Source organism: Phyllopteryx taeniolatus, chromosome 10 (assembly GCF_024500385.1).
Source record: "Phyllopteryx taeniolatus isolate TA_2022b chromosome 10, UOR_Ptae_1.2, whole genome shotgun sequence".
Classification (NCBI taxonomy): Eukaryota; Metazoa; Chordata; class Actinopteri; order Syngnathiformes; family Syngnathidae; genus Phyllopteryx; species Phyllopteryx taeniolatus.
The window spans coordinates 19,530,333-19,545,144 of record NC_084511.1 but is presented as its reverse complement, the minus strand read 5'-3'; the positions used below and the strand labels follow the sequence as shown (position 1 = coordinate 19,545,144).

The 14,812-nt window shown below is 40.3% G+C and overlaps 1 protein-coding gene across 2 annotated transcripts in view; it reads left to right on the top strand.

Moving 5' to 3' along the window:
* tenm1 (teneurin transmembrane protein 1) overlaps positions 1-14,812 on the top strand; it is a 220,131-nt gene that overhangs the window by 200,679 nt on the left and 4,640 nt on the right. For both annotated transcript variants that reach the window (XM_061786698.1, XM_061786697.1), the window contains 7 exons: positions 1,026-1,198; positions 3,875-4,119; positions 5,169-5,462; positions 6,883-7,127; positions 7,967-8,109; positions 10,500-10,711; positions 11,340-11,641. In XM_061786698.1, the coding sequence (XP_061642682.1) occupies positions 1,026-1,198; positions 3,875-4,119; positions 5,169-5,462; positions 6,883-7,127; positions 7,967-8,109; positions 10,500-10,711; positions 11,340-11,641 (1,614 nt within the window). The remainder of the gene's footprint in view (positions 1-1,025; positions 1,199-3,874; positions 4,120-5,168; positions 5,463-6,882; positions 7,128-7,966; positions 8,110-10,499; positions 10,712-11,339; positions 11,642-14,812) is intronic.

Sequence of the window (14,812 nt, the reverse complement as noted above, 5' to 3'; positions counted from 1 at the left end):
GAGATTGTGGCCTTTCCAGATTACCTGCATCTCATTTTCATTATGTCCGCCTACTGGTGTCGCTACCACATCAGTGTAATATTTTGAGTTTGTGTGTGAGAGGACAAAAGACCAGGGCCAGAAAAACCACATCCACACGATTACTGGGATTTCACAGAATTTTTTCAAGCTGCAATGTATTAAGCCCGGTTGAACAGCACCTAGTACTTCATGCAGTATGTAAAGCATGGTTTGTCGAGTTTGTCAATATTGAATCAAAGAAAGGAGACAAGATGTATACATTTTAATTCTGAAATGTAGAGAAGTAAAAGTGAAAGTTGCCAGATACGATATATATATCCATCCATCCATCCATTTTCTGAGCCGCTTCTCCTCACTAGCGTCGCGGGCGTGCTGGAGCCTATCCCAGCTATCATCGGGCACGAGGCGGGGTACACCCTGAACAGGTTGCCAGCCAATCACAGGGCACATACAAACAAACAACCATTCGCATTCACATTCACACCTACGGGCAATAAAGAGTTGTCAATTAACCTACCATGAATGTTTTTGGGATGTGGGAGGAAACCGGAGTGCCCGGAGAAAACCCACGCAGGCACGGAGAGAACATGAAAACTCCACTCAGGTGGGGCGGGGGATTGAATCCCGGTCCTCAGAAATGTGAATACAGTATATAAATAAAGTAAAATATGGACACATGACAATTCTACTTAAGTACAGTATCAGGTATCTTTACTTTGTTACAGTACAAGACTGATGACAGGTTAGGTAGAATACTTCTCTGCAATGCCTTGATATTGTATAGGTTCAGTTTAACAGATAAAGTACGCACACACATCTGTCTGAATTATTTATCATCTCACAGCTGGATAATTGCCTTTATGAATCAAAGCTGACACTTGTATGTGTGGAAGTGTGGCGTTATTGCGTGTACACACAGTATTTGTGTGTTTAATTTGTCGAACTGGCACAGTCATATCTGTGTGCACGTTTGTCCATCATCAGCTTTGTGTTTATCTTTGCAGGTACAACAACGAAGGCCGTGTGACCAACATCACCCTCCCAACGGGTGATGTGCGCGGTTTCCAAGGCAACCTGGAACGCTGGTCTCGGGTTGAGGTTGAAGCATCCAACCGAGAGAACTTTGTCACCAGTACGAACCTGTCTGCCAGTGACACTATCTACACATTCAAACGAGGTATAACGTCATTGAATGTTGTGCCCACAGGCTGGAAGAAGAATAGTTTTCCCCATAGGTCAGAAAATTGCTGAACTGTAAGAAAATCAAGTAGCTGACATGAAACCAAATATGGGGGTACAGATGTAATATTCCCATATATATGGCTGACACATGAAAGATCATAGAATCACCCTGATGCCTCTGCCCTCATCTTCTCCACCAATATGCTGCAAAAGCATTCATAAGTCATCGAGGGGTCGACCAAACATTCATAGCTCTGTAAGAAAGGGAGCCTGCGAAGTTATAAATGATGTTTAAACATTTATGACTGGCAAACGGCAAAACCGTGACTATTATTTTTCTCAGGTTTAGATGATTGACCTATGTTTTTGCTCACTCCTTCTCTACTCTGTGTGGTTGTGTTGAGTGACGCAGCACTGAATGAGGATTTATCTCTCTGTATAAATAAATGTACATGGATTTGATAGGAGCTTTAGCATCCTTATACAGTATATTGTTATGGTCAAATTTGATTCGTTTTAACCTTTGACAGCAAGAAAAATACCTTAAATGTCATTCTTTCAATCTGAAAATTGATGACTTTTACTTAAGTGATCTACAATCCACAAAAATGAAAGAACATATTTTAAACCATCATTCATACAGTATATTCACATTCAATCAATCAATCAGTCAGTCAATCCATTCATTCAGTCATCAGGATTTCTATACAGGTGCCACAAAGCTAGTGTACACTGAGGCTGTTCCAGGTCCAATTTGACCTATGTTTGCTAAAAATTTATTTTAGATTTACCAGTATGGGCGCTATTTAAGTGACTAGCACAAATCTAGGCTGAGCGCATTTAAAATGGGATGTCTGCGCTGGTGAAGGCATCACCACAGCCAACTTCAACCCTGTGCAATCGGAGCGGCTTATTTCAACCCCTTTAAAAGCAGCGCAAATAGTCTTTTTTGAGACCTAATTTTATTTTAGGGCTGCTAAAAATTGTTTAAAGGGTGCTAAGAGAATAAAACTTCACCATAAACCCATACTACCAAATAATTTAGGGAGGAGCTTGAGAAGTTTTTAGGGGGGCTTCAGCCTAGCAACTCCCCTGACAGTCTCATTTTTCACGAGGCTGCTGTCTCCCTGTGAGCACAACAGTGCGCGTGAGCAAAAGAGGCTCCTGTCTCTATAGTCTCTGATTGGCTAGTGCTGCTTGTTCAGTCAGTTTCAAATAATAATAATCATCCATCCATCCATTTTCTGAGCCGCTTCTCCTCACTAGGGTCGCGGGCGTGCTGGAGCCTATCCCAGCTGTCATCGGGCAGGAGGCGGGGTACACCCAGAACTGGTTGCCAGCCAATCGCAGGGCACATAGAAACAAACAACCATTCGCACTCACAGTCATGCCTACGGGCAATTTAGAGTCTCCAATTAATGCATGTTTTTGGGATGTGGGAGGAAACCGGAGTGCCCGGAGAAAACCCACGCAGGCACGGGGAGAACATGCAAACTCCACACAGGCGGGGACGGGGATTGAACCCCGCACCTCAGAACTGTGAGGCTGACGCTCTAACCAGTCGGCCACCGTGCCGCCATAATAATAATCATTCAAATTAAATTAGACATATTTGATGGGACCAGAGAGTTATGATTTTTCAAAAGATAATTTTAATGATATTCTATTGGCATGTCACAAAGACAGTTTTAACAAAAATGTAAAAAAAAAAAAAAAAAGTGTTTTTTAAACTACAAACTCCCTTTAATCATCCATCGAATGTCAGATAAGCTCTTAATACATTTTGAAAATATCTATTGTTCATAATTTGATTATTATAATGAGGATATTCTTTACCTAGGTCAACATTTAACTACAACATACAGATACTATGTATGCATGGAAAATGAACAGTATGTAAGTGTTAAAGAAATATAAATTTTTACTCTTTATAAAGGCTGATATTATTAGACCCCAGGAAAAATAATTGAGTGTAGAACTGAAAATGGGAAAACATGAGAGTGCATGGCGATCATGGGAGCACTTTTTTTTTCTCATGTCATCCCTTTAATTGCTTCCCAGCACGGAAATGGTGTCCTGGTCTGCTCTTATACAGTACATGCATGAAGGCATTTGCAGAATGAGAGATCTGCTTTGGAACAGTTAGAGTGCTCCCCCCAACCCTTAGTTCTCTAAACTGTCAGCCCCTCTGAGGCACCAACACTTACAAAAGGTTTCATGAGGGATAGAAATGACAACCCAGTACTTGCTCCTTTATGGGTTTATTATTATGGCATTTATCGGATCATTGTGTTTTGAAAATGGGGCAAATGTGAAAACGAGCTTGAGTCGTCTGTGCAGACTGTACATCACTTCGAAACAGTTTTGTGGATAAGATGGCTTCGTGAGAAACTGCAAAATGTGTGAAAAACTGTCACAGCCATCAATCACACATTGAACATACTTTTTGTTTTTTAACCACTCTTTGTTTTACTTTCTTCTCCTGCACAGTTTTTTAAGGAGCTCTTATATTCATAACGCTGACTGTGGCTTGAACACCTTTTTTTTTTTTTGTTGAATGAGAAACACAGACTGATCTTTTTTTCTCCTTGTTGCCGTACATTTCCATTGCGTACATGTGTGGTTTGGGCGTGTGTGCATGTGTGTGTCATACCCATAAATCGACACCCAGACCATGCGCAGAGTTCTTACAAAGTCAACGCCGATGGCTCGTTCTTTGCATCGCTGGCCAGCGGGATGGAGCTGTCCCTCAGCACAGAGCCTTTCCTCCCAGGGGGTGTTGGGGGTGGAGTCAGCCCAACCGCCAGCCGCTGTAACATCAGCCTGCCCGGTGACCACGCCCCCAGCCTAATCGAGTGGAGGCAGAGGAAGGAGCAGAGCAAGACTAACTACACCACTTATGAACGCAGACTCAGGGTAAAATGCTAAATCACCACAAAAACAATGTTTCTGTGTGGAGTTTGGCACTATAAAACATACATACAATTAGGAACAGAAGTATTTTCACATTTATGATTTTACCTTGATAAACCACCAAATTGGATTTAAAATTGAAACCAATGAGATGTAATTGAAGTAAAGCTTTCATTGAAAAAGCTATACAAATGCATTTTTTTTATTTTTTATTTTTTTTTTTTTACTGTTTATGAATTGCAGCCATTGTACAACCACCATTTTCAGTGACTCAAAAGCCCTTGGAGATTTTGTGTAATTGTAAACGGACATACTGTATTATGTTTTTTTTCACAATTCAATACATTTCTCAAGTGTCTTAATAACATGTTTGTGACATCCATTAGTCACATCAGCAGACCTTGATATACAGTACTTAAAGTATTGATAAACTTGACAAAACATTCTATACATAGAGTATTATAAATCAATCAGTGAGACTTTTAAGTAGTTTGGGCAAATACAACTGTTGGATTTATCTTACCCAACATTATAAAAAATAGACACAAAAGGAATGAAGACGCTGGTTTCTTTTTCTCATGAGGAGGGCGTATGGGAGATTGTTCAGATCACAGCCTCTCAACACGCTCTCAACAATCTCCCCCCCTTAAAACATAATTGTTTTAAGTGATTATTGTCATCACTTGCAATGCATACGTCAACAAATGAGTCACAAACAGTTACGTACAATCATACCACACTGACACCTCTCTTCTTCAGTGGAATTAGAACATAATAATAATAGTTTCCGAAGAAAATGAAACTTCAGGCGTAATAATTGATTAGGATACTTCATTTGCACATGGTTTACTGTAAATGTCACTTCTGATTAATCTCAAGTCATGAAAGTTATAGTACAGATTTATATATCCCTGTGTCTTATGACCTTTGATTTTTGATTAAACAGCAGTTAGGGCAAAATGTTGCCTGATTGCTTTATTTTATTCTGTTCACTTTGGCCATCTTGCCTCAAGCTTACCCTCATTTGCAACTTCTTCTTCTCGACTTCTCAGGCACATAACAGGAACCTGTTGTCCATAGACTTTGATCAGAGCACACGAGTGGGGAAGATCTATGATGACCACCGGAAGTTCACCCTCCATATCCAGTATGATATTCATGGCCGACCTGTGGTCTGGTCTCCTAGTAGCAAATACACTGAAGTAAATGTCAGCTACTCGGGAGGTGGATTCTTGTCAGCCATCCACCGTGGAGAATGGTTTGAACGTCTGAAATATGAGAACGACAAGGTGGTTTCCAGAGCCTGGGTCAATGGGAAGATATGGAGCTACACATACATAGACAAAGTAAGATCTGAGCAGATGTTTTCAGAATTACTCAGCTATTTACATTACCTGAAAATGCAACTTTACTGTTTTTCCTTTTAAAATTAAGGTTAAAAGTCAGTTTTTCCAACTTCATTTTTATAAACTATGAATGTTTCAAAATGTGGTTTCAAAGTTTGTAATCTTTCATTTTGACATTTTATTCAAGCATACTGTACATGATAACACAAAGTTGTCACAGAAATTAAAGTGACAGTGTCAAGGCATTGAACTTTAGGCTTTATTGTGTGTTCAAGCAACTGTGTTGACTGAAAACGGCTTTACATCTAATAAACTTTGTTATGCGTGTCGTACATGAGACTAATTGACCATAAGCAGGCAGTGAATGCCAACATGTTTCTTTAAAAGTGCGACAAATTTAGGTTTAATTTCTGTCCTTAAAATATTTTTTAATGAAAGAGCATTCAACAACTGATGTGGTTGCACAATTGTGACCTCTCATAACTGGGGATGTGGCCACTATTTTGACACAATTTTAAGTGCCTCTGATTCAGCCCAAATAAAAATTCTGATATTCTACTAGGCTTTTCCTGACATTTTTGTAGTCACATCTAACAACGAAAACCATGGTCCAAGTAGAGCTTCCACAGCATCAGATGGATCTCATTGTTCAAAGGAATCAGTCAGGAGAAGGGTAAAAAAAAAAAAATCCAAGGCATTAAATATATCAAGGAACACAGTAAAGACAGTCATTATCTAGTGGAGAAAGTATGACACACCAGTGACATTACCAAGAACTGGACGTCTCTGCAAAGTTGATAAAAAAAAAAACAAGAAGAAAATTGGTCATGTACACTGCCAAAAGGGCCGACAGCAACATTGATGAAGCTGCAGGAATTTCTGCTAGTTGTGAAGTACTGGCCGTTTAGTAACTGTGACAACAATCTCCTGTCTTATGTCCCAGCTATGGGGTAGGGTGGCAAGACGGAGGCCTTCTCTTACAAAGAAATAAAAGCACACTTGAAATCTACCAAACGTGGGAAAATGAGTTTGAATGTGATTGGTTAATTCTACACACAGCCACATCCCCAGGTATACGAGGGTGTGCACACTTCCGCAATCACAGTATCTCTAATTTTTACTTCCCCTCTCTAAAATATATCCTTTTTTTATTGAGTTGTACAGGTTACAGAGTATGTCACTTTAATGGAGGAAAATGTATTAAAATGATTTATCTTGGTCTAATTTTTTTTAGATTTAAAAAAAAAACCCGACATTGAAAAAGGAGTGTTTAGACTTCTTTTTTTTTATCTTAGTGTGTATACAATCACAATAAGTACTGCTAATAAAACCAAAAGGTTAAAAAAGAAGCAGGTCAGTCCAAATGGAGAATGACTCTCACTGTGCTGCTCATCACATCTGTCTTCTTGCATTCTTGCAGTCGGTTATGCTGCTTCTGCACAGCCAACGGAGATACCTCTTTGAATACGACCAGACAGACCGACTGATGGCAGTCACGATGCCCAGCATGACCAAACACAGTCTACACTCGCTCCTGTCCATTGGTTACTACAGGAATATGTACACGCCTCCTGACAGCCTGGCGTCCTTCCTGCAGGACTTCACCCTGGATGGAAGGCTGCTCAGGACTCAGTATTTGGGAACAGGACGCAGTGTCATCTACAGGTACTAAACAAATCTTATGTTGATGATGATGCTGGCGACACCAAAGTGTGTTATATGTATTTTTCCCATATGCAAAACGTGCCAAAGGATTAGTACAAAAACTGTTGACTCGCTCTCAGATCATCTACAATTTGCATCGACATCTATCGTAAGTCAGACGTCCCTACAAATTATAGTAATTAGACTGATAGGAAGACTGATTAAACCGTTTTATCATCATCGTCATCAGCATCAACAGCAACAGCAGAGCCAGCAGTAACAGCCTCCACTGATCTAATTTTAATGGTAACTGAAGGACTGATTGAGGTAGTGTTTTAACTTTTTCTAATACTCATTTACTTAATGGGGACACTTCAATAAATAATTGATCACATTTTCAAGATTTGAAAGGCCATAACTTCTACAGCCCTGATTTGACTGATTGACTGATTTGACCTTATTTCGATTAAAAATAAATAAATAAACAAAGTGGTACGACTTGCTCTTTAATCATCCAAATAAGATTTTTGCATTTTAAGACCAAGCATTTGTACAACCAATTACACGTTATGGAGAAAATAAAGGATCAAAGGGGTACAAAAAAGGTCCTATTCAAAATATTTACCAGAAAGCTCAAAGTATAGAATAGTTCATGTTTTGCTATATTATATTTTTTAAGTTCACTGAGCGAAACGTCTCATTGATTTATCAACTAATTAATAGTATGTCCAAAGAGACCTTATGTCTCTTTGTTGTGTATGCTCCAATATTTTAACGTAATATAATCAACATATTAGTACACATAATTAGTTTATAATACATTACAACTAACTAATGTGTTATTTTTTTGTTTTTCCAAGGTATACACCAGCAGCGCGTCTTTCCGAGGTGACATATGACTCCACCCTGGTGACCTTCACTTATGACGAGGCCTCTGGCAGTGTCAAAACCATCCATCTCACCCATAATGGCTTCATAAGCTCTATACGATACAGGCAGACAGGTACACGTGCACTTGCTCAGCACTCAATGCTCAGCAAAACTTTAAAATATTTACAATGTGCAATCATCTTTGGAGTGTGACTCAAAGCATCTGCAATGTGACGTGACTGTGGGATCAAACGTTCAGGAGGTGGAAACAACAATTGCAGAAGTGTGAATAAGGCCGTGCATGTGTGCAAATGCAGTCAACCCAAAACCTTAACGGCAGACCACTCACTGTGCAACTGTATAACTGAAACTGAAACGAATACATATACTGTATGTAGTATACTCAACCCTAGCTCAAAAAGTAGTTGGGAAAGTATGGAGTTGAACTTTAAATGTTGAGGTTTATTTTCTCTTGTTTGTTATCAATCAATTAGCTTTACTTACTGAGGTCTAAGCATAGACAAACACCATAGAAATCCTCGTCTTTTGCTGTAGAAGTTGGTTCAGCAGCTGTAGAGTGAAGGACAGGAGGGACCTGCAACAAGTGGTGAAAGGAGCAGAGTGGGTGATTGGATGTAGACTACCTATCCTCAGGGACACCTATACTGGCAGACTACAAAGGATGGCTTATAAAGGATGCCTCTGACCACCAGCCAGCCAGTTGTTTGTTCTGTAAATAAGTGTCTTTTGGTAATTGTGTGCTTATATTTGTGAGTATGTCTAACTCATTTTCATTGTTTCTGTGACTGTGAAAATAAAGTTCTATTCTATTTTATTCTGTTATGATGTATGTTTTATGTGCAGCATTTTGTTACAGCTGCCGTTGTCATTAAACTGCTCTAGAAATTGAGTTGAGAAAATTTAGGGCTCATTATAACCATCCATCCATCCATTTTCTGAGCCGCTTCTCCTCACCCGGGTCGCGGGCGTGCTGGAGCCTATCCCAGCTGTCATCGGGCAGGAGGCGGGGTACACCCTGAACTGGTTGCCAGCCAATCGCAGGGCACATAGAAACAAACAACCATTTGCACTCACAGTCATGCCTACGGGCAATTTAGAGTCTCCAATTAATGCATGTTTTTGGGATGTGGGAGGAAACCGGAGTGCCCGGAGAAAACCCACGCAGGCACGGGGAGAACATGCAAACTCCACACAGGCGGGGACGGGGATTGAACCCCGCTCCTCAGAACTGTGAGGCTGACGCTCTAACCAGTCGTCCACCGTGCCGCCCTCATTATAACCATTTTTGATATTTCAAGAAAAACCTAGAAATAGCCCTAATGAAAATAATTACTCAAAGTTGAGAACAATTTATAAACTCATTGCTCGGTCGATGTGAAATTTTAAGTAAGATCATTTCTGAAAATATCAGAAGTGTGTTGTGAAGCCAAATAATCAATTGCTGCGCACCATGCTGCTTTTTATAGTATCGTTTTAACATTGGAGGAAAATCTTTATCATCCCTCGTTCAAAAACTGATTTTATGTAATTTTTCCCTTAACATGGAGATGTTGATAATTGATGTAGCATACACATTGTTGTTTTTCTTTAATTATTCTGCTGTTGTGCCTGACATGGAAAACTCTGGTTAACAGTCACTGGGTAAACATGGTGTGGGCAGGACGTGTGTTTTTGGGTGTGTGTTTTTGGGTGTTTTATCTTTTTGCCCTCACTGTGAAAAGATTTCACCTTCCTTTAACTGATCTCATTTCAGCAGAGCAAACAGATGTTCGGAGTGAGGACAGATAGTGGTAATTGTCCACTTGAGAGGAGACAGTGAAGAGTTGAGACTAAAAAAAAAGGGGATATATGTGAGAAGAGAAAATGAGCAAAAAGGAAGTGGAAAAATGACAGCTCTAGAAGCCTACTGTGAGTTCCCTTGGGTCGTCGTAAAGCCTGCTACTCACTCTGGATGAATCTGCCATGTCCTCATTTGTGGAGGTGTAGATTCAATATTACAAAGAAAATAAAAACAGGACGCATTGATGATCCAGCTCTGATGTCTGCTAAGCCAGGCGCGTATTCACTTTAAGTGCAATCAGAGTCTTCTCAAATGGTGCTATAATGCTGTTTCATTAACAGGCTTCTTTTTTTCCCCCAATGGAGGATGAGTGGTAGTCGCGAAAAAGATATTAGCCGAACAATGTTGAAGTTGATGTTCTGACATTAAGACGCACATTGGCCCATCATGGCTATTATCTTTAGACTTCATTATCCGTCCATATTAAAGGTCAGGACTGGAAATGCCAGAGAGGTGTGCGGGTAGTTACAAATGAATGGATTGCACTGAGTATCGCTTTTTATGATGTAGAACTCTCTCCGTCCATTGAATTGATTAGGTATGCTCAGCTGGGTGGCGTAATGGTCAACGAGGGGACTTTTGTGTGTGTGTGTGTGTGTGTGCATGTGTGTGTGCGTGTGTGCGTATGTCTTTTGTTAATGCCTCTGATTTTTGTGGGGTAGGTCCACTGACCAGCCGGCAGATCTTCCGCTTCAGTGAGGAGGGATTGGTCAACGCCAGGTTCGACTATAGTTATAATAACTTCCGAGTGACCAGCATGCAGGCCGTCATCAACGAGACTCCCCTGCCGATCGATCTGTACCGTTATGTTGATGTGTCCGGGCGGGTTGAGCAGTTTGGCAAGTTCAGTGTCATCTTCTATGACCTTAACCAGGTAAATTAAATTAAAGGCATATACGCAAAACAGCTGTTAAGAATATTTGATTATATTTATATTTTGGCCGCTGAAAACAGAGTTTATTTTTTTTCATTATTATTTCTGGCCACAGTGAGAACTTTTGAAACCTTTTGTCCTCAATCAATGTTCTTTTGCTGGTTTATTGGTTTACTGTTTTGTTTTTTGGTTTGTATAATTGTTTGTTTGTTCATAATATTATACAGTGAAACCTTTAAGGTCAAACACAGTCCGTTTCAGGGTCATCTTGCAACCTGTACAGGCATGTTTTTAGTAACATTTAAGTAACATTTAATTGGTTGTACAATTTAAAAACATAAGTTGAACAAGCAAAACAATGGAATACTCTGCCTTAACTTTGATAGCAGATGCCATTTCCGTAAATCTTTTCATAAGGTGAACTGTCCATACAATTGGAGGTCACATGTTGCTTCGGCATGGACTATCCAGCCTGTGAATTTATTTGATAAAACTAATAATAATAATAATAATGTATTTTATCTTTACAGGAAGAGTTTTGTTTTGTTTTAACTTTACACTTATTTTTATTTTGATATTTTTATAATTACTTTTGAGTACTCCTGGCTAACAATCTGCCGTTGCCTAGGTGATCACTACCCATCTAATGAAGCACACCAAGGTGTTTAACTCATATGGCCAAGTGGTGGAGGTCCAATACGAGATCCTCAAATCTATCGCCTATTGGATGACCATCCAGTATGACTCTGCAGGGCGTGCAACCACCTGTGACATTAGGGTGGGCGTGGACAGCAATGTGACACGATATACCTATGAGTATGACGCAGACAGCCAACTGCAAAGTGCCGCTGTCAATGAGCGGCCTCAGTGGCGCTACAGCTATGACCTCAACGGGAACATCAACCTGCTTAGCCACGGCACCAGCGCAAGGTAAGGCAGCATTGGTGGTACTTTTTAGATAACATCTGCTTCAGATTTACCATGGCAAACCATCCCCAGACACATGATAGCGCTAAATCCATCCATCGATCCAACCATTTTCTACACCGCTTTTCCCGTTCAGGGTCAGGGGACGCTGGAGCCTACCCCAACTGTATTCAGGCAAGAGGCAGACTGCACCCTGAAGTGGTCACCAGTTAGTCACAGTGCACGTATACAGGATCATATCACACCTACATTAACGTGTACACCGTCACTGAGTGGGAACACTGGCTGCACGCACGTCGGGCAAATGAAATTAACCACTAACACTGTCAGTGACACATAATTCACTAAATCATCAGCAGACAAAAAACTCACACGATCTACAACAGAAAAAGGAAAATTCAATAATTAGTGTACATGTGTGTGTGTTCATGCACGCGTGTATACGTGTGCATGTATGAGTGTGCATGTTCGTGTGCACGTGTGCGCAGTGGGTGGGTTGGGGATGGATGGAGAGTGGGTGTCGATGGGTGGTCATGTACAATTTTAGTCCACGCACAATAAAACACATTTGGATTCTTTTCATTATCGTGATACGCATTATGGGGTGCCGTTTGTAAATCGGCTCACACTGAAAATAACAGCAGCATTTTGTCACATTTAGCTTCAAACAGTCTTTTAAAAAAACTGGTGTAAATTTTAGAGTCACTTTTCTGCACATTTAAAACAATATTTACTAGAACTGTGAGGCAGATGTGCTAACCAGTCGCCCAACTGTATACGATGTTTTTTTATTTTATTATATTTTTTGATGTTGTTATTTGATGCAAAAAAGTTTTTCTTTTGGTACTTCCGTTTCTTGGCAGTGTGGATTTGCATATTAGCTAAATATTTAGTTCGACCTGAAACATTTACTCTATATTTTGCATGTTCTCCCCGTGCCTGCGTGGGTTTTCTCCGGGTACTCCGGTTTCCTGCCACATCCCAAAAACATGCATGGTAGGTTAATTGAAGACTAAATTGCCTGTAGGTGTGAATGTGAGTGCGAATGGTTGTTTGCTTATATGTACCCTGCGATTGGCTGGCAACCAGTTCGGGGTGTACCCCGCCTCCTGCCCAATGATAGCTGGGATAGGCTCCAGCGCTCCTGCGACCCTCGTGAGGATAAGCGGCTCAGATAATGGATGGATGGATGGATGGATAGCATTTAAGATTAATATTTTATATTTATATTTATATTATATATAACATTTAGTTATATATAACATTTAGTTTTAATGTTCATATTTTAAATTTAGGAATTTTATTATAGATTTAACATTTATATATATTTGTATAATATATATATATGTACAGTGAGTACGGAAAGTTATCAGACCACCTTAAAATTTTCACTCTGTTATATTGCAGCCATTAGCTAAAATGATTTCAGTTCTTTTTTTCCCCCTCATTAATGTACACACAGCACCCCATATTGACTGAAAAAAAAACAGAATTGTTGACATTTTTGCAGATTTATTAAAAAATAAAAACTGAAATATCCCACAGCCATAAGTAATCAGACCCTTTGCTGTGACACTCATATATTTAACTCTGGTGCTGTCGATTTCTTCTGATCATCCTTGAGATGGTCCTACACCTTCATTGGAGTCCAGCTGTGTTTGATTATACTGATTGGACTTGCCTAGGAAAGCCACACCCCTGTCTATATAAGGCCTTACAGCTCACAGTGCATGTCAGAGCAAATGAGAATCATAAGGTCAAAGGAACTGCCTGAAGAGCTCAGAGACAGAATTGTGGCAAGGCACAGATCTGGCCAAGGTTACAAAAAAAAATTTCCTGCACTTAATGTTCCTAAGAGCACAGTGGCCTCCATAATCCTTAAATGGAAGACTTTTGGGATGTCCAGTACCCTTCCAAAAGCTGGCCGTCCAGCCAAACTGAGCAATCGGGGGAGAAGAGCCTTGGTGAGAGAGGTAAAGAAAAAAAATTTACTTAAATGATTTTAGCAAATGGCTGCAATATAATAAAGAGTGAAAAATTTAAGAGGGTCTGAATACTTTCCGTACCCACTGTATATACACTATATAGCGGCACGGTGGAAAATGGTAAGCATAACTGCCTCACAGTTCTGTTATTTTTTAAACAGTTAATTTAACATTCAAGCACACAGACCTTAGACGTTTAGTTCTACTAGCCAGTCATTGGTTTGGTCCAAACTACATCATCAGTTTTTCAACAGTCTCGTGAAATTTGACATTCAGGTTCCCAGCAGGTCAATTTTCCTCATAAGTATTACAACCTAGATAAACTGGCAATGTTTTTATGGTTCAGATTTACTACCTGAAATTTGCCTGCAGCTAAACTTTCCTCAGGCACCATCATGATATTAGTAGTTGTTTTGCAGGAAGTTAAGATGAATTAAGATAATCATATTCCTTCTAACATTATTGCGACCCCAAGGATGATTTATTATGCTATAAAAAGCATTTGTGACTTCTAAAACATTAAACCGAAACAGGCTTTATGTTGTATCTCCAACCAGTAGACATTTAGAGACCTATTTTCGTGACTGGCATGAATCCAGGCTCGTGGGCAGCGTTACACCAGTGTTGGTAATTTTATATACCAGCGTTGCCCAATGGGCGGGCTGCGTCACTGTGGGTGTGCTTAGAGCGGACTTCATTACCCACCAATCAAAGCGGCTCCTCTCCTTTATTTTAAACGTGGAATAGCGAAAGTCTCAACGGAGACATCTCTGTGCGGAAAAGGACGATGCACAATCACAGCGATACGTGCTAGAGTGGAGCATTGTCACTGCTCTTGGTCGGCGTGGCAACAGACAATGTGAGCGGGTATACAGAATGAGATGGTGATAACTGCTGGCCACTTAAATATGTCTGCAAACCTCAGTATCTGTCTGCCTGTGCCCTGATCAAATTCACCAAAATCGCGGTAGACCAGCAGTTAGACGCGGTCGAAGCAGACGTAAGTTTAGACCGACTTTCTGCCACTAAATTGTCACTCCGCCGGTAGCATCTCCAAGAATATGCCCTCCCTGGGCCGGAACGCCCAGCTTGGCGTGGACCCGTCTGCCAAATTGGCAAACACACACAGCGAGCCCTGCGCTTGCACGAATATCAGAATGCGACGCCGACAGATGCGCTGTCTATCAAA